Raw genomic sequence first — 19,195 nt, 5'->3', positions numbered from 1 at the left:
CAATTGCATGTTATATATTATTACTCAGTTCAATCTTTAATGTTGTTCTCCTACTTATTATCTGAGGACAAATCCTAGACCCAGGAAATACCATGCCAAGAGATTCCTTCATTGATGCCAGGCATGTTTTGTTCTCTTTTCCTTCCCATCCTCTGAACCCCCTTTTCCCCCTACAGAGGACACGCTCTTTGAGGTAGTTTGCACTTCTTTAACCCTAGTGACGTCTGTTCAGGGACACCTCACAGGATTAAGCTTCAAATCTGTTGCACGTCTTCACCTCGTTAGACAGGGGCATTCCTTAAACGTATTTGTAGACATTCGTTCTATGCCTCTTTTCGCTCCTAGATAGGTCTTCAACTGGATTATTGCTTTTCATAGATTTTTACAGGAAAAAATAAGCAATCTGAGGTTTGCTTGTCAAAATAGTTCACAGCCCCTTATGATTTTATTTTTCCAGTGGGTGCCTTACTGAGTGAATGTCTTATTGTACAAGAACTGTTGCTTACAAACTGGATTATAAACAGATGTTTTATTTGCTTTAGAAATATTCAAACATTATTCCAAAGTGACTCTACATATACATTTATTTGCATAGAACGTCTGTAGAAAATGGAAAGGCATATTTTAACCTATTGCTTTTAGGTTGTATCACAGTGTTATTTTAATAAAATACAAAAATACTTTGTATTCGTAATGCTTTTGATAAAAAGGATCCTGGCAATATATAAAAAAGTACAGGTTAAAACATTTGGGAAGCCAGTTATGTTTCTCTAATGTATCATTTGAAGCAGGGGTTTCACATGTAAATAATACTACGGATTGTAACTCCTACACACAGCAACATCCCAGTGCTTATATAATAAATATTCCATTTAATACTTAAAATATTATCCAGATTTACATTCATATTTCCTTAGGAATTTGCAACTTCAATGTACACGCTATGGTCAGTAGAAAATAGGTTAGGTACATTGTGTATATTTCATTAAATAAAAGTTTATTCAAATTTCCTTTTAATTGGATTGGCCTTTCTGGTGTCAGTGTAAGTCAAGTGAGCAATTAGACTGTACAAAGTATACTATGTCTTCAGTGACCATGAGCTGTATGGTGGTATTGCACTTTTAAAAGAGAACATGTTAACAGAAAACCCAAAGTAGCAGGCGTGGCATGTTCTGAATTTTTATTTATTTATAAAGAACGACAACTTTAAAAAAATGTATTCCCATTTGTGATCAAGATTTGATCCCACCAGAAATGCCAAGTACTAAAGAGCAGATTAAAATAATGTGACCAGGTCATGACTTTTATATGGTCAATTTTTTTCCTGACGGGTATTTGTTTTAGCATAACTTGGTTTGGAGAAAGCAGCCTCACATATCATGTGTATTTTAACAAATAAAAATTTAGGGGGGAAAAAATATAATTATTTTGGATCTTTTTCGGATACACTATGAATATTTTGATTTGAGCTGTAAGGCATTCATAGCCATCTTAAACTGCTGGCACCCATGGTTAGAAACTAGGTCAAATGTATTGTTTTAGGTGTTTTCTTTATGTTACTGTCATACATGTTGGCATTGAACATTGACTAGGACGGATTCAAAGCACTGTGGAAAAAACTCAAGCAATAAACACTATTGCAATTTGGCATATCATAAATATCACACTTAGGAACAGTGCTTTCAATAACTCAACCTATTATGTATATAATTTGGTGATCACAAGAGATTACAGCTGTCTTTTAGTGTGAGCAGATGTATCTTTCATCCAAAAGGAAGGTACACACTTAGCTCATCTTTAGGCTTGATTAGATTGTATTACTTTTAAAGAGATTATTTTAACAAATTGCACAGGTCAAGACTTTGCTTGCACAGCCCTAAAAAAAAGTAATATTGCTAGAACAGTTGCCAAACACAGAGGGGTCTGTATAGGTAGTCTTTTGGTTTGCTTCAGCCTGACTGCATATAGCGTACAAAAACACTCATTTATGACTACCCTAACCTACATGTCGCTTGCCACTTCAATCCCCTGTCACGTCTCCTCAACTAGCACCCACAATTTTTCACCTTGCAAATGAGCTACATTCTTGGGTCCTGGTCTCCTGAGGCTGCTGACAAACGATCTAACACATCGAGTCAAAATGTTCAAGGTGTTCTTTGGCCACATATGAACACTGACTATTCAAGGAGGAAGAGCGTGGACCACACATGCAGCTATCCAAATTGTACAGTAGCTAGGACAAATCCAGTCCTGGTATTGATTTAGGATTATGCTGTTTGTTGTTAAATGAAAAGCCTCAACATTTAAAAGGAAACAAGGGCAGCCGGAGAATGCATTTTCAACACCAGAGTTAACGAAAACTACACCATAAAAAATGTGTTTTTAAATGTAAATAGTTTCTATCAGAGCACCATTACTGGGCTCTTTGATGTTTTTTAAACCCTGCAAGAGTTAAGAACTTGGAAAAGACGTCAGTTCACTTACTGCAACTGTCTTGACACTTCCTGATAAAAATGACAGACTATTACTCCACATATCATTCTGTCTCCCTAACAGAGATGTGAATGGTGGTGGGTTAATGTTACAGTTCAGAACCACAGGTGTCATGAAAGATATGACAGCCGTAACAATAAAGTGCTTTAAAAATCCCCCATTAACATCTATTCACAACATTAGAACCTTAACACATCCCTGCCTTTTTCTGTCCCTACAGTTCAACTACCCTTCTAGCAATAGTAATACAGTGAAGGTGAAACTAGTGGGATCTACAAATATGTTACAGGACTGGGCTGGAAATGCTTCCTTTGAATGAGGAACTGTGGTGTGTAAATTAACTGGGAAACTTTCCAAAAGTTCTTGCTTTACTAGGATCTCTCTACGGAGAGTTGAGACAAAATGTATTGTACATGAAAAGGAAACGGCACTTAAATGTTCCTTTTTATAAATTCACCAGACTCTTTTTTGCACAAGATGTTAATCCAACAGGCCTTTTCACTCTTATTAATTCCTACGTTACTCTGTTGGGGATTTTTTAAAATTATTTATTTGAATTAGAAAACAATGAAACAGGCAAGCGGCCATTGTAAGGGTATATATATTGGGTACTGCAATTGATAGGTATATTTTACAGATGTATCTGCTTCTCTTCACCCCCAATGAATTGCTAAACCACAAGTTTCCTAACACAGTTTCTTAACTATTGTCAATTGAGACCAGGTGGATGCTTTTAACATGAACTTGTGTAAGTAGCCTTAATCTGGAATCAGTGTGTTTAACCTGACCTTAATTAAAGACAATTCTATTTGAAGACCAAGATGTTAATTTTAAAGATGGAGGTATTTTAGAACAATGTTTGTGAGAAATGAACGCCCTTCGTTGAAATTTAAATGCTCCACCCACTTTACACAAAGTATGTAAGTTACAATGATTTGGTGAGGTAACATAATATTTCAAATGTGAACTTCCAAACAGAATTCTCTGAATGCAAACACAGAAGGTTTAGGGCTGTGCAACCTACAAGAGACACATGAAATATGGGTCTAAGAGCAGGTCCCATTCCATATAAAACTAGGGCCTAGATTTAAGAGGGTTATTCAGGCACTTGCATGGCGCTGTACGCACAGGTCTTCAATGGTAAGTAAATCAATTCAGAGCTTTGCACCATGCAAGCGTCCATACAAAAAGTTTGAAAATACCCTCCTGTGTGTCAAAAACAGCTATGATTGAGGTGTTCACCAGCTGTTGTGACTTTGGCATGCAAAGAAAGGAATCTAGACTTAATGGTACTCAACGTAAACGAAACTAAAGCTCATACCCCAAAACGATACTGCTGACTTTATTAGTTTGTTTACCTCTTACATGTACTGTCTTCACATGTGCAGTAGCTACTGTGACAGACAACTCTCCTGCGTAAAGAACTTGTTTTCCATCTTGGTGGTTGCTGCCATACAACACTACCATCAGTACCAGACACTATGGCACTCTTCATTTAAGATGGAGTTGCTTTAAAAATGTTACCGGAACTGAAAACAAAAAGTTATGAGGAAGATATAATAGCCATAGATATCTATTACATAATCCAAGGGGTCTGAAAGTAATTGTCTTCTAAGTGGTTTTCTGTGCATTTAACATGATTGTTTTATTTGGAAGGAACTAGTAAGACTTCATCATAAATGATGAATAAGACGTTCCTGGACTGGATGTTTGTGCCCACTAGCAATTAGATGGTCCGAATTTAGCACCAGTGAATGGAAACAACCTTCAGGAAGTGTGTTTCACTCACCTCTAAATTCACAGTCATGGAATGATTTCGGTTTGTGGCAATGCAATTACAGGAATTGGGTATTACCCTACATCCCCTGATACAAGTCGAGTGGGCAGGCAAGAAAATAAATTCTTCAAATGCGTTCAAAGGTTTCCCTTCAATTGTGCAAAAATAAGGCAGCTTGTCTCATCTGAAAACAACGAACTCAACAGGTTACGACTTCTTAGAAGGAGTTCTACAGGCGTTCTGTTAATACCGAACAATGTCAACACAAGGAAACAGTTAAAAGCAAAGGAGAGAGGAGTCTGGCCGTAATAAAGAAGCAAGTTGCTCGTTAATGACATCCAACTTGCTTTTTAATTGTGAGCTGGGTCAGATGGGGAGAAGGCAATAAGCGTTTCTCTGCAGCGGAGACGTCCATATTTAAAATGTTCTAACGTCCCAACAAGATGGCCCACAATGGACAAATGATATGCGAACTATACACATCGCTGATCGCAGGCGCCCTCAACATTTAAATAACAAAATGCATAACAATTTTCCTGAGAATATAATGTACAAAAATATTGAAAATAGGCCAAACTCGGTGTTAAGACACCCTGACACAGATGTTAGGCATGGTAGCAATCTGCATAGCTTTCTTTACAAAACTATTAAGGTTTCTAGTAACAAAACAGACTAGTATTTTTAAGCAAGCAACGGTTAAGGTCTCTCGAAGCTGCGTTTGAAGAAACATCGAATTTGAGGTAAAATGTTGTAGAAATTGTTATCTGTTCAACTTTACACATGTGCCTTATACGTCCCTCCTCTCAAGCAGACCGTCTGTTTTCCAAGTGCATTCCTTACTAGAGGGGACTTGTATAACTATTTTTCAGTTAAAATATCTGTTATGGATACTTCTATTTAAAATTTACATTTTGTATTTTTGGTCAATACATGTTTCTCCTAGAGCCATGTAAGAGTCAGAAAATCAACTGGTGGGATGTGCAATTTTGCATCTGTGCCACCTTCACTACCTTTCCTTCAAATCTTATAAAAAGGAGCATTTATAAAGGGTAATTTATGTTTTTAACCTGGCGATCGTTCCCAAATTTAAGATTTGTACACTAGCTTGTGAATTAAATAAAGACGTCAATTCATGGGTAGCAACACAAAACCAATCAAGAGCTTTGATTGCACTTCCTTTGAATAATGGATAGGAGGTCGAGAAGAATACTACTGCTCGGGCATATCAAACACCTACATTCCATTTGGGAATTTAACTGTAGACCCAGCCACATAAACCATTTGTTTTACCAGGTGTTTCATCAGGTGTCAGATTCCGGAATACAATAATCCCACTAGAACCCTAGCAACTCATGCCAGTTTGCAGGTAAAAGTAATCTAGCCCGCATATTAGTCTTCCCCTATCACAAAAGTACATCTGCAACTTACCTTCACCCTTCTCCACTTCCTCTCCTGTTAAACTGGAGAAGCTTTGCTAATCCAGGAGGGACACAGTCCCAGTAATTATACAACACCCATTGTTTTCAAATCTGACAAGTATTCAACCAATCACTATTAGTCCACTCGTTATCCTTCTTCCCCCCAAGTAGTCTAAGCTGAAAAATGCAACTTCAAAGTTAGGCTGGTGGACAACAATTACTGAACTTTGATTTGAATTTGTATTGGCTGCGCATTTTGTACATGTCACTTAGAAAATTAATTGAAACAAATATTTTAAGTGGGTTTCATTTTTTTGTTTAGAAAACTCAAGCACTAATAAAGTAAAAAATCAGAACATGCATCCACAACTGGAGTAATAGTGATGCATCAACATCTTACTCTCTAGCCTAGTGAGCTAGAGTAAGATGCTGAGATAAAACAAAAGTAGGCAAGTGGGGTAGGGGATTAAATTGGGCCTTCTAGTTTAAAAGCCCTGAGAAGATATTTATAGGTTAGGCTACACAACCTTTAACGAAGGTTAAACAGTAACCTACGCAAAGTGTACTGAAATTCAAGGCACAGGTTTAAAGTTCTAGAATCCGGCAAGCCAAAGGGAACTGCATCTGTAAACAGTTAGGAAAAAGCTGTGTGGTTGATTATAGGCTTAAAACAGGCCCTTCAACAGGCCTAATGAAACAAACACACCCAAACTGGAGTGTACACTTTAGATATTTCGACTCCCTGTCGCCCAATAACAAAAAACTTTAAGGTTACATTCTTTCAGAAATGCATAAGGTATTTGACAAAAGTTCTGAGAGTTGACGAGCATACTCTGCTGCCTACTCAAGAGCAGCACACTGGCCACCCTGTCAGAGGGGTGTGTACTGATTGTCAATCGCCCGCATGTGTCCTCTGGCTGGGGACTCCGCGTCATTGTCAGAGTCCCACTGAAGGGTCACATGGACCCCTGATGCTTCGCGGTTTCGAAGGCTGCGGGCTAGCTCTTCTCGGGAAGGCAGAAAGTGAAAAATTTGCTCAGTGGGAGGCGAGTGGTGCACATCGTCCATATGGTTTTCCCTTGGGTGGCCATGAGATTGAACGTGCAGGGCACTGTGGTCGGAACTCCAGCGATGTATCGACAGAGGTTGTAAAGTATTGCTTGAGGTGCTTGGTCCTGAATAAAGGAAAAGAAATAAGTAATTAGATTTAGTTAATCGAGTAAACCGGAAGACCATTAAAAATCTAATAGAATATGTACTAAATATTGTTCCCAGTACGCCATATCATGATCCTTTCCCGGTGCTGAAGCCCCTCTCGGCAAAGACCTGTCTAAGATAATGAAATACACAAGTGTAGAACCCCCACAAAGAGTGCACACAGGAACATGCAGGCTTGCTTGCCTCCATGAAGATGGCTTCTGCAAATGAAGAGTATGGTGTAAGAGGCATGGGAAAGTCCTGCAGACTCCGCCTAAATTAAGTGGAAAAGAAGTACAGCTTTGCTTAATCACTGTATATTAAATAATATCATGTACACTAGAGCAGGTATGCTTCCACTGACTGTGTCCTACTTTCTTTTCTCAGACAAGATTTGGAAAGGTTCATTGGTTATCACCTGTACTTCTAAGAAAAAGGTAGTGCCACAGACCATGAATATTTAATAGATGTATCAGTAAGTTAATCATTTAGGTTGAATTCTTTAAATCCAGAGAAGCCTGCATTCAGGTTTAATCCTGCATTTCTGTCCTAATCCCCGATGCTCATACAAACAGTTCTTCCCACCGCCCAACCCAGCCTGGAAAAACATCCCCCACCCTGCATAACCATTGAGTTAACATACAGCTTCCACTATACCGAAGTAATTTCCAGCCTGCCTATAGAACACCAAACACTTGTGCCACAAAACCACTGTCGTCGGTCCCACTTTCACTCACAGTCCCTCAACAGTAAGCTGCAGTCTTTGGACTCATCCAAAAGATACCACCACTCCAGCAGCCCACTCGCTTTCATGCTCTCTGGTTCTCAGCCACAGTAGTGGTATGGACCTCATGCTTAACAAAACAGTCACCATTTCTACACCACACCCTAGCACCCACCCCTGCCACATCTGTTGAACACAAATATCACCTTCCCCTACAACCCAAGATAGTCACTGCTGGCAGGCTTGGACACCATCTTAGACTTTCCACAGACTTCACCCCACCATGGAACTTGAGGACTCCAACTTAGCCATGAATGTCAAGTCGAACAACACCATTTTCTTGACCAACTCTGCGCTGAAATTTCACTCACAAATGCAGATTTCATAACAAGCCACTCTAGCTTGTGTCCTTCTCCCTCTACCCCACTGATCCATCCCCTTTTATTCACATTGTTAATTAAATGGTTTTCACCTAACTACCGCCCGCATCCAACCCTGCCCAAAACGAGATGCCCAAGAACAAATCTTTCCACTGGTCTCCCTTTCTCCGTAAGTGGACAAAGAGAACCTATGGGACATTAACTAGGTAGGTTAAAATGACTGTGGCAGGCTATTGGCTGCAGGCCACTTACACCAACTGAAAACTAACATGGGAGTGATGTGGTGCAACACTGTCAACACTTCAAAGCCTCTTATTTCTAAGATAGAGCAGCTTCTTCCAGAAAGTTCCATCAATCAGTATGAAAATTACGTTTATTCCCTCTCTGTACTCCCAATTCGCTCAAATATAACCTAACCTGTATTTGTTTCTAGAAGGAAATCCTGGCGCTGAATAACAGATGTGGATAAGTTACTTACCTGTAATCCTAGTTCTCTTTCAGGGCTATCCTCATCAAAGTCATAAGCACTGAATATTCCCGCCCATGCACGGGGACCTCAGAAATAATAAGAAAAACACACACACACACACACATATATATATATATAGATCAATCATTTTTTCACACATGAATGCAGCCCCTTTAAAAGAGGCTAATCAATGCAACTGCTTTTGCAACCACATACTATAGAATAGTATAGAGTAGAATTAAAACTAATTTGCAAAGGAGTCAGCATTGTTAGCCTCGAAAACCAATAGCATAGAAAATGAAAGCAATAACACAAAAACTGGCATCATGCCTTTAAGGCAGCCATGACCCCCAGCTTCCCATCATGCCTCGGGGGTGACAGTTAGGTCAGTTGTTCTTTGCGGAGACCCGAGGGTCAGGGTACAAAGATATTGAGTACAGGAGTCTCATTTGCCTGGGGAGGCGGGTGGGTTGCTTATGCCTTTGATGAGGATACCCCTGGAAGAGAACTAGGATTACAGGTGAGTAACTTATCCTTCTCTTCCAGGGGATCCTCATCAATAGTAATAAGTACTGAATCGAATAGCAAGCTCATCCTCTGCCTGCAGGCAAATGAGAAGAAATGACCAAACAAACCAATCAACTTTATTCAGCGTTGGAACAAATTCCTCAAGGAAGCCTGGCCTACTTGAGTGTCTGCTCTGGTATCAGAATCAAGACAATAGTGTCTTGTCTCGTAAACGTATGTATCGATCTCAGAAATCGGTACATTGTTAAGAAAAGCCGTTGTAGCTGCCTTTCCTCTAGTGGAATGAGCCTTGGGCCTAGACCAAAGTGGATTTTGTGCTAAATGATAAGCCAGTTTGATACATGACACTATCCACCTGGAGATGGAACGCTTGGAGGCTGGAAAACCTGTTCTGATTTACCTGTAATTAATGAACAGTTGATAAGATTTTTCTAATTTCCTTAGACCTGTCCAAGTAGAATTTCAAAACCCTTTTCAGGTCTAAAGAGTGAAGGGACCTCTCAGCTGGTGTAGAGGGGTTAGGAAAAATGTAGGCAGCAAGATGGATTGGTTGACATGGAAATCGCCACCACCTTCGGAAGGAAGGAGGGGTGGGTTCTGAAAACAACTCTATTGAGATTAAAGACTGTGTATGGTTCTTTTGAGCAGAGAGCTTGAATCTCTCTCACCCTGTGAGCTGAGGTAATTGCCACCAAAAAGGCTAACTTCCACGTTAGGTGTTGGAGGGTTGCTTTGTGGATCGGTTCGAATGGGGGTCCCATCAGTTTAGATAGAACCAGGTTCAGCTCCCAGGGAGGTGAAGGAGGTCGAATAGGAGGGTAAACCTTCTGTAACCCTTGCAAGAAGTGCTTCACTACCTGCCCTTGAAAGAAAGAAGGTTGAGAAGGATACCGCCTGTATGCCGTAATGGCATCCAGGTGTACTTTTATGGAGGAGAATTTTAGACCTGCCTTAGCTGAGTGAAGTAGGTAAGGCAAAATCACTTAAAATCACTTAAAATCACTTACTCCTGCCTCTTGGTAGGATGGTAATCATTTTGCACACACCACAAATAGAAAGGCTTCCATTTACAAGCATAAGAGTGTCTTGTGAAAGGTATTCTTGCTTCTTTCAAGATGGTCATGCAGTCCTGAGGGCGTCCTAAATTACCATATTAGAGGATCTCAGGAGCCATGCTGCCAAGTTCAGTGATGGAAGGTTGGGGTGATGAATGCTCCCGTAACCTTGGACAGCAGGTCCAGTCTGCACGGCAGTCTCTTGTGTGGGCATTCGGACAGGTGCAGAAGGTCGGGGTATCACCACTGCCAAGGCAGTCGGGAGCAATCAGAATCATCCTCGCCTCGGAGCAGGAGAACTTCGTTACAACCTTCGGTATGAGAGGAAGGGGAAAAGCATATACAAAGCCTCCTGACCAGTTGATCAAAAGGGCATTTCCTCTCGACCCTGGTCGACAAAACCTTGAGGCAAAGTAGCAGCATTTTTTGTTTGTGTCGTCCGTGAAAAGATCGATGCTTGGACAACCCCATTCGTGGGAAATTTCTTTGACGACTTCGTAGTTTAGAACCCAGTCCTGTTGGTCCTCGAAGTGATGACTGAAGGCGTCTGCTTGTGAACTCTGCTCTCCCGGCAGGTGTATTGCTGTAATTGTCAAATTCCTTACAAGGAGCCAATGCCAGAGAGCTTGGGCTTCCAGAGACCGCGATAGAGTCCCTCCCTGCTTTTTCAGATAGTACATGGTGCTCGTATAGTCCGTCTGTACTAGAATGGGACTGGTCTGGATGGATGGGAGAAAGGCCTTGAGGGCTAAATGCACCGCTCGTAGCTCCAGCATGTTGATGTGGTACAATCATTCTTTTGCCGACCATCGACTTTGAGTCTGGAGGAAACCCATGTGTGCTCCCCAACCCTGGAGTGAAGCATCTGTGATTAATGATTTAGAGGGAGGAGACTGATGGAATGGAACCCGTATCAACAGATTCTCCTGTCGCATCCACCAAGGAATCTATGCTCTGGCTGCTTTTGACATCCTGTCATCCCATCGAGCCGTTCGATGATCTCACTTGTCCTCAAGATCCTGCTGTAAAGGACGCTTCCTTAGCCCGGCGTTGGCGACAAGAAAAATGCACGATGCCGTCGACCCCAGGAGAGAGGCAACCTGACGGACTGGAGGGAAGTTGCTGCGCAGAATCTGCTTGCATTTAAGAGTGATAGATGACAGTCTCTCCTCCGCAGGAAACACTTTTCCTATTGCGGAGTCTATTGTTGCACCCATGTAGTGGATTCTTTGCGTGGGATGCTGAGTCGATTTCTAGAAGTTGACGTGGAGACCCAGTCGTTGGCAAAAATCTAGACACTGTTGATAGTGGGTTATCACACTCTGGGGAGAAGGACCTTTCAGAAGCCAGTCATCGAGATAAGGGCAAAGATCCCTTTGCGCTGTAGAGCAACTGCTACTACTGCCATGCATTTTGTTAACACTCGGGTAGCCGACTCCAACCCGAAGGGCAGGACTTTAAACTGGTAATGGGTCGATCCCACCAGAAAACTCAGGAACTTTCTGTGATGTGGATTGACTGGGACGTGAAAGTATGCATCCTGAAGATCCAGCGAACACATCCAATCCCCTTGTTGGAGATGAGGATATATTTGATGGAGAGTCAACATGCAAAACTTCTCCTTCCTGATGGATTTGTTGAGGGCACTAAGATCTAGGATAGGTCTGTATTCTGATTTCTGACCTTTCTTCCTCACTAGGAAGTACCTTGACTATACCCCTCGACCTCACTGTGATATAGGAACTTCCTCAATTGCTAATTTTAGCAGGAGGGTGGATACTTCCTGCTGCAGTATCTTCATCTGGTGGCACGCAGTTTTTACTGGGGGGATCGTAGGGGGCCGATGCTGGAAAGGTAGAGAGTACTCATTCTGCAGCGTACTTAATACTCATTGGTCTTTTGTGATACTGCACCACTCTTCCAGATGGTTGGCTATACTCCGCCCCCCCCCCCCACCCTGGAGTGGGAAACAGCGATGGAGGAATTGAGCACTCATTGCTTCGATTGAGTTTTTGCTGTGGCAGTAGATTGACGAGGGGCTTCTCTCCCTCTGGGAGCACGACATCCTGGATAGAGGGATTTTGATTGGCTCTGCTGAAGTTAGTGCCTCTGCCACTGAAGGGTTTGAACCCTCTGAAGGAAGGGCCACTGATCGTATGGCTTGTATCGGCGTCTGAACTCCTTTTTTCTTTCAAGCCCTACTGCCTTCAGGGTATCTAGTTCTGTCTTCATCCTCAACATTTCCTCATCTGTGTGAGTGCCAAACAAGGAGGATCCTGAAAGAGGAAGGCTGAGGATCTGTGACCGAGCTTCTGGTTTTAGGGCAGTTAGTCGAAGCAAGGATGACCATCTGGCACAGATTCCGTGTACATAGGAGTGTGCAGACAGTGTCGCTCCATCAGCTGCAGTGCTGATAACTTGATTTGCCACCAAGCTTCCTTCCTGAAATAACTCCTCAAAGTCCCTGCGATCTTCTTAGAACAGTTTTTCTGTAAACCTTTGAAGTGAGTACCACAAGGACCTATCATAACGCCCTAAGAGCGCTGAGGCGCTGAGGCGCTGGAGACCTTCAAAATTGGGGGCCGACGTGCCGCAGACTTTTCTCCCCCATGAATCCTGTGCTCTGCTTTCCTTATCGGGAGGAACTGTTGATGAGAAGGCCACTGCATGTGTCTTTTTCGCAGCCGCATATATTACAGAGTCAGGAGGTGGGTCAGATCTAAGAAATAATGGATCCTCTTCCGGAGGCCTGTACTTCTTCAAGATTCTCGCTGGCATGGTCTTGAGAGTTGCCTGTGTAAGAAATGTTTCCATAACCAGCTGAAGGAGCCCTGGTAACCACGGTCTGGCTGCTGATCTTTTATACAAAGTCTAACAAATCACCGAGGATGAACTCTGTGGGGTAGGCATAACAATGTTCAACTTTGCTGCCCCTCTGGCCAGAACGTCCTTAAAAGTACTGACATCATCCACTGGAGAGACCCTCGAAGGTGGACTGTCTGTAAGGTTCAGAGAGTAGTCCCTCTTTGAAGATTGGGTAGAAGAGGGTGAACGTCTCGGTGACCTGCGCCTTCTCCGATGACCCCGAGACTTAGAACTCCTTCTTGAGGAGGCTGCCGGAGTACGCATATGATCTCGACCCCTCGATTGAGTGGTAGGAGAGAGATCTACTGATTGTACCAGATCGGCCTGTGGAGACCTGCGTAGAGGACTGCAGTAGTCCTGAGGACCTTGTGCCTGTGCTGCTCCAGATTTCTGCCAATGATGCAGAGGTGACATCCACCTAGGAGAGAGGTGCACAGGTGGAGATTTCTGCCTCTTTTCTTGTGCAGGAGCCTCAGAGCGTTAACAGGGGTGTACAGGTGAAGACGCTGGACTGCTGGACGTTGAAATAATCACCTCCAGTGACCTTGAAGTCGATGACTAAGTGTCTTGAACTTGCGTGATGGGTTGATGCCGACTGATGAGTGTCTCGACGTTGAACGTGGAGTCACTGTGTCCTGAACCACCAATGGCGATTTAGCCCTCTACATCAGTGATGGTGACGGAGAAATGCTCAGTGAACGTGAGGAAGATGGATAACGACGTCTCGAAGCTGAACGGCGTGTCAGTGATGTCGACCCCCCTCTGGGGACAGACCTGTGCCTCGACGTCGATGGTCCTTGAGTTGACGCCGACGGAGTCCCCTGTCTCGACGTTGAGCACCGTCGGGGTCTTGTACCCCGACGTCGAACGCCTGTGTGATGACGTTGACGGAGTCTTGTGCCTCGACGTCGATAGTCTACGAGAAGATGATGCTGACGGAGTCTTGTGTCTCGACGTTGAACACCTGAGAGAGGACGCTGACGGAGACTTATACCTCGACGTATAACTCTGAGCCCACACTGACGGACACCTACTCCTCGACGTTGAGCGTCGCCAGATTAACGCCAACGGAGGGTCGGTTACCTGATGATTCGACGTCGAAATTGTTGTCTTCGATCTTGGCGTCGTTTGGTGCACCGTCGAATGTGGAGGTCTCAACGATAACATCAGTTTCTTCGCCGCTGGTAAATTCAACGCCGATCCCGACACCAATGGGGAACAGATCAGAATTTTACTTAGACCTGGCCCTCTTTTCCTTCTGTCTCACCGGAGACCTTCCTCTGGATGTAGATTTCTTTCTCTCAGAAAGTCCATAGAGACGTATCCTTTCTCTCTCCTTGAGAGTGCGCCTAGACAGCTGTTTGAAATGCTGGCATGTCTATGAGGAATGAGAGTCAGGCAGACAGAGATCTAGCCTTCTTCTTGCCACAGGAGGGGCAAGGATCAAAAAGAGATGGTTGTATGTCATTTTAAGACCTATAAGACGTCGAGTGAAAGGTAGAAAACCACAACTAAATGCAGTAATATAGGACTTAGGCTAACAATGCTGGCTCCTTTGCAAATTAGTTTTAATTCTACTCATTAAAAAGAGTTCAAGTAATGCTTGCCCTCCTGTGGTCTATATTCTATAGTATGTGGTTGCAAAAGCAGTTGCTTATTGTTGCATTGATTAGCCTCTTTTAGAGGGGCTGCATTGATGTGTGAAAAAATAATATATATATGTATATATATATATCTGTAGATATATATGTTTTCATATGTTTTTTTAATTATTTCCGGGGTCCCCGCGCATGGGCAGGAATATTCAGTGCTTATGACTTTGATGAGGATACCCCTGGAAGAGAACTAGGATTACAGGTAAGTAACTTATCCACGTATGTTATTCAGCTCCAAGATTCGCTTCTATGTGAACGTGTGCTTTACAAATACACGTTATGTTATGTTTGAGCGAATGGGGAGTACAGAGAGGGAATAATTGTAATTTTCATACTGATTGATGGAACTTTCTAGATGAAGCAGCTCTATCTTAGAAATAAGAGGCTTTGAAGTGTTGAGCCACATCACTATCATGTTAGTTTTCAGTTGGTGTAAGTGGCCTGCAGCCCATAGCCTGCCACAGTCATTTTAAACTACCTAGTTAAAGTCTTATACGTTCTCTTTGTCCACTTATGGAGAAAGGGACACCAGTGGAAAGATTTGTTCTTGGGCTAACAATACTGGCTCCTTTGCAAATTAGTTTTAATTGTACTCATTAAAAAGAGTTCAAGTAATGCTTGCCCTCCTGTGGTCTATATTCTATAGTATGTGGTTGAAAAAGCAGTTGCTCATTGTTGCATTGATTAGCCTCTTTTAAAGGGGCTGCATTGATGTGTGAAATGTTTTATATATATATATATATATATGAATATTTCAGAACAGCAATGGTGAGGGTTTAATGCAATTTAAAAATAATTAAGAACAGGCTAAAAATATATGTGCAAAATACGCAATTGTGCTTAGATCAATGGCATTATCTAAAAGTCAAGAGTACATGTATAAACAGCAGCAGTTACCGAATTCAAAACAGAGCGGTGCTACCTACTAGAAGGGCCCTCCTGCCATCTATATTTGATGTGGTCTGGTGGCTTATGCGTCCACTGTAGGGGCCTGTGTTTGACCTCATGGTCACAGGTTCTAATCCTGGGAGTACACTCAGCCTTTCATCCTTCTGAGGTTGATAAAATGACTATTGAGTTGGGTAACAATAATTCACTGTAATGTTTGCAAAGGGAATGTATTGTTGGCATTCAATTACTGCAAGATAAAGACATAATTTAAACATACAAGGATATAAAATAGAACGAATTAAGCTTTGGCAAAGTAATGTACTGGTCCACCAAAGAGCATGTGCACCCATGAGCAAGCAAAATGGTGTAACTAACGGTGCAAGAGAGCCAATGGCTGAAGTGGATCGACTCACTGTCCCATGTGGAGCAGAAGCAAAATGTGAATAATAGTTGAACAGACCAATGGATGAAGAATGCTCACTCAAAATCCTTCTAATCATGTATATACATTTTATTTAAGACATACTGCTGGCCACCGCTAAAAGCACCTCATGCGCGGGGACCCCCCCCCAAAAAAAAAGAATGAATATATATATATATATATATATATATATATATATATATATATATATATATATATATATATATATAGACAGAGGATATATATGCACTAGCACTTTATTTGAGATCAAGTGTAAATGTTTACATCAATAAGCACTAGCACTTTATAAACGAAAGAAGATAATCGTCAGCACTTGCGGTTTATCTTGTAGAAAGGTTGAGAAATCAAAATGTTTTAAGGTTTTGATTTTTGTATATATAAATTTATATGTGATCAAGAAATTGCATGTGTAAATAATTGCAAGCAATTTATGCCAATGAAAATATTATGTTGGAACAACTGTTCATAATACCAATGTAGTTAATGTGTACTAGGCATTGAAATGAAAACACATTTCAAAATGGCGGGAGCTTTTGACCTACCGTTTACCATGCTGATGAAATAATTTGATAGTCCCTCATTTATGTTTTGTACGTCACATGTCTGTTTTAAAAAGAGGAACGAATGGTTTTTCATTATCGTGAACAAGGTGGCGAGAGGCCATCGAAACGCGTTGATGTGAACTCATCAATTAAAAAAAAGCCGAATGAAACAATCCCCTGGGAGTGCAGTGTGGTTTCTGTTGGAATCGACTTTAACCGTATGCTGAATATATATATATATATATATATATATATATATATATATATATATATATATATATATATATATATATATATTTTCATTCTTTTTTTTTTTGGGTCCCCGCGCATGTGGTGCTTTTAGCGGTGGCCAGCAGTATGTCTTAAATAAAATGTATATACATGATTAGAAGGATTTTGAGTGAGCATTCTTCATCCATTGGTCTGTTCAACTATTATTCACATTTTGCTTCTGCTCCACATGGGACAGTGAGTCGATCCACTTCAGCCATTGGCTCTCTTGCACCGTTAGTTACACCATTTTGCTTGCTCATGGGTGCACATGCTCTTTGGTGGACCAGTACATTACTTTGCCAAAGCTTAATTCGTTCTATTTTATATCCTTGTATGTTTAAATTATGTCTTTATCTTGCAGTAATTGAATGCCAACAATACATTCCCTTTGCAAACATTACAGTGAATTATTGTTACCCAACTCAATAGTCATTTTATCAACCTCAGAAGGATGAAAGGCTGAGTGTACTCCCAGGATTAGAACCTGTGACCATGAGGTCAAACACAGGCCCCTACAGTGGACGCATAAGCCACCAGACCACATCAAATATAGATGGCAGGAGGGCCCTTCTAGTAGGTAGCACCGCTCTGTTTTGAATTCGGTAACTGCTGCTGTTTATACGTGTACTCTTGACTTTTAGATAATGCCATTGATCTAAGCACAATTGCGTATTTTGCACATATATTTTTAGCCTGTTCTTAATTATTTTTAAATTGCATTAAACCCTCACCATTGCTGTTCTGAAATAGCTCTGCCACCCGTTAGCTGCCCCGGACCCTGGTCCGTCACGGCGTGTGCCGATTGTACGGAGGGTCGCTTGGGGTCACCACAGCTTCCGGTCTGTAAGCGGAAGTCTAGGTTTGCGCTCTAGTCTTCCTTTCGCCCTTCCCTATTTCAGCAGGGCGAAAGGCGCGGACGCGCGCAGCGGCGTTCCAAAGGCAAGCCCGTCTGCGCCCGTCCACGCCCGTCCGCAGCCAGAAACCCTTGATCGACGAGATCTTGTTTCAGACACAGGTACTTTCCCTTCTTACATTGTATCTTGGTTTTTTTTTCCCCCTCTGTCTGTCCGGGGATAATGGGTCTCATCCAATATTCGAGCAACCAACTAAAAGATTTAAATGATTTTTCTACGAAACGCTCTGGCATATGCGAAATGGACCTGCTTTGGTTCCCAGAAATCAGGCGCTCCTCTGTCTTAACTAACCCTAAGGCACCGATTAGTTCCCGGGATTTGAAGCAATACAAGGCTTCCTCTACATCACTTAGAGCTATCTATTTTAATGCTCGCTCTGTCTCTAAACATCCGTTAGAGATATGGAGCTTATTAGATCAAATTGACCCAGATATATGTTTCATTACGGAAACCTGGCTACAGAAATATGCCTTTCTGGATTTACATATTGCTTGTTCCCCCCCCCCCCCAATATAAAATTATTCGATCGACAGAAATGAGAAAAGAAGGGGTGGCTTATTTATCGCTTATAAATATGTATTAACAATTCTTGCCTTGGAAAATGTGTCATGCAGTCAAATAGAAATATGTACTTTTAAGATCACCGGTCTTTCAAATGGTTTTTGGAGAGGGGCCTTGGTCTATCGGCCCCCTGGTACAAAGGGTGATTTCTCTGACCAGTTACTAGAAATTATTGCTCCCCATGTTTTAGCTTCTGATCATTTTCTCCTGATTGGAGATTTCAATCATTATGCAGAAATGCTTTCAAATCCCGACACTGACAAACTACTTTCTAATATGAGCACTCTTGGTCTTGCTCAGATGGTGGTTGGGTCCACCCACTGCGCCGGCCACACACTTGATCTTCTTTTCACAAATGTATCGGAAATGATCGTTGAAACCCCTGAACCACTATTATGGACCAATCATTTCCTATTGAAATTTGCCATTCTGACCATCCCTAAAAAGAAACCAAACTTAGATAGCGAATTCGTATTGCGCAGGCCTTGGCGCAAAGTAACTTCGCCTCTATTTAAAGATAATTTTTGTCTCGACTTTATAGACCCTGAAGCAAATGTAAATCAGGTAGCTGTACAACTAAATTAAGCCATTTTAACTACATTGGACCTAATTGCCCCTGTACAGAACATTAAGCTTAAAAGCAGAACTACCTGTCTGACGAGGCACGGGATAAACTGGAGGAGCCCATCACGTTAGACGAGCTCCGCGCGGCGCTGATGGCTACCCGCCCGGGTCGGGCCCCCGGACCGAACGGATTCCCCGGAGACTTTCTGCGGCCCCTTATGCCGACGCTAGGCCCCTATCTGCTCCAGGTTGTACAAGAGGCCGAGGAGACTCAACTGCTACCGCCCGATTGGCGACATGCCGAACTAGTCGTGTTTCTGAAGCCGGGCAGACCCCCTGAGGATCCGGGGTCGTATCGTCCCATATCATTATTGAATTTTGAACCTAAACTACTGGGAAAGGTCTTGGCCGATCGTCTACGAACATACATACTAGATCTGATCCACC

General features: G+C 42.2%; 1 protein-coding gene across 1 annotated transcript in view; it reads right to left on the bottom strand.

Annotated features, from left to right (window-relative positions):
* Positions 1 to 510: 510 nt before the first annotated feature.
* The window catches only part of SH2B3 (SH2B adaptor protein 3), a 503,879-nt gene continuing 485,194 nt past the window's right edge, over positions 511 to 19,195 (bottom strand). The window contains exon 9 of the mRNA XM_085636309.1: positions 511 to 6,863. Within this exon, the coding sequence (XP_085492435.1) occupies positions 6,559 to 6,863 (305 nt within the window). The 3' untranslated portion in view covers positions 511 to 6,558. The remainder of the gene's footprint in view (positions 6,864 to 19,195) is intronic.

The sequence above is a fragment of the Triturus cristatus genome, chromosome 11 (genome assembly GCF_964204655.1).
Source record: "Triturus cristatus chromosome 11, aTriCri1.1, whole genome shotgun sequence".
Taxonomy (NCBI): domain Eukaryota; kingdom Metazoa; phylum Chordata; class Amphibia; order Caudata; family Salamandridae; genus Triturus; species Triturus cristatus.
Note: the sequence above shows the minus strand (reverse complement) of the source record. Positions and strands in the feature narration are given on the sequence as shown.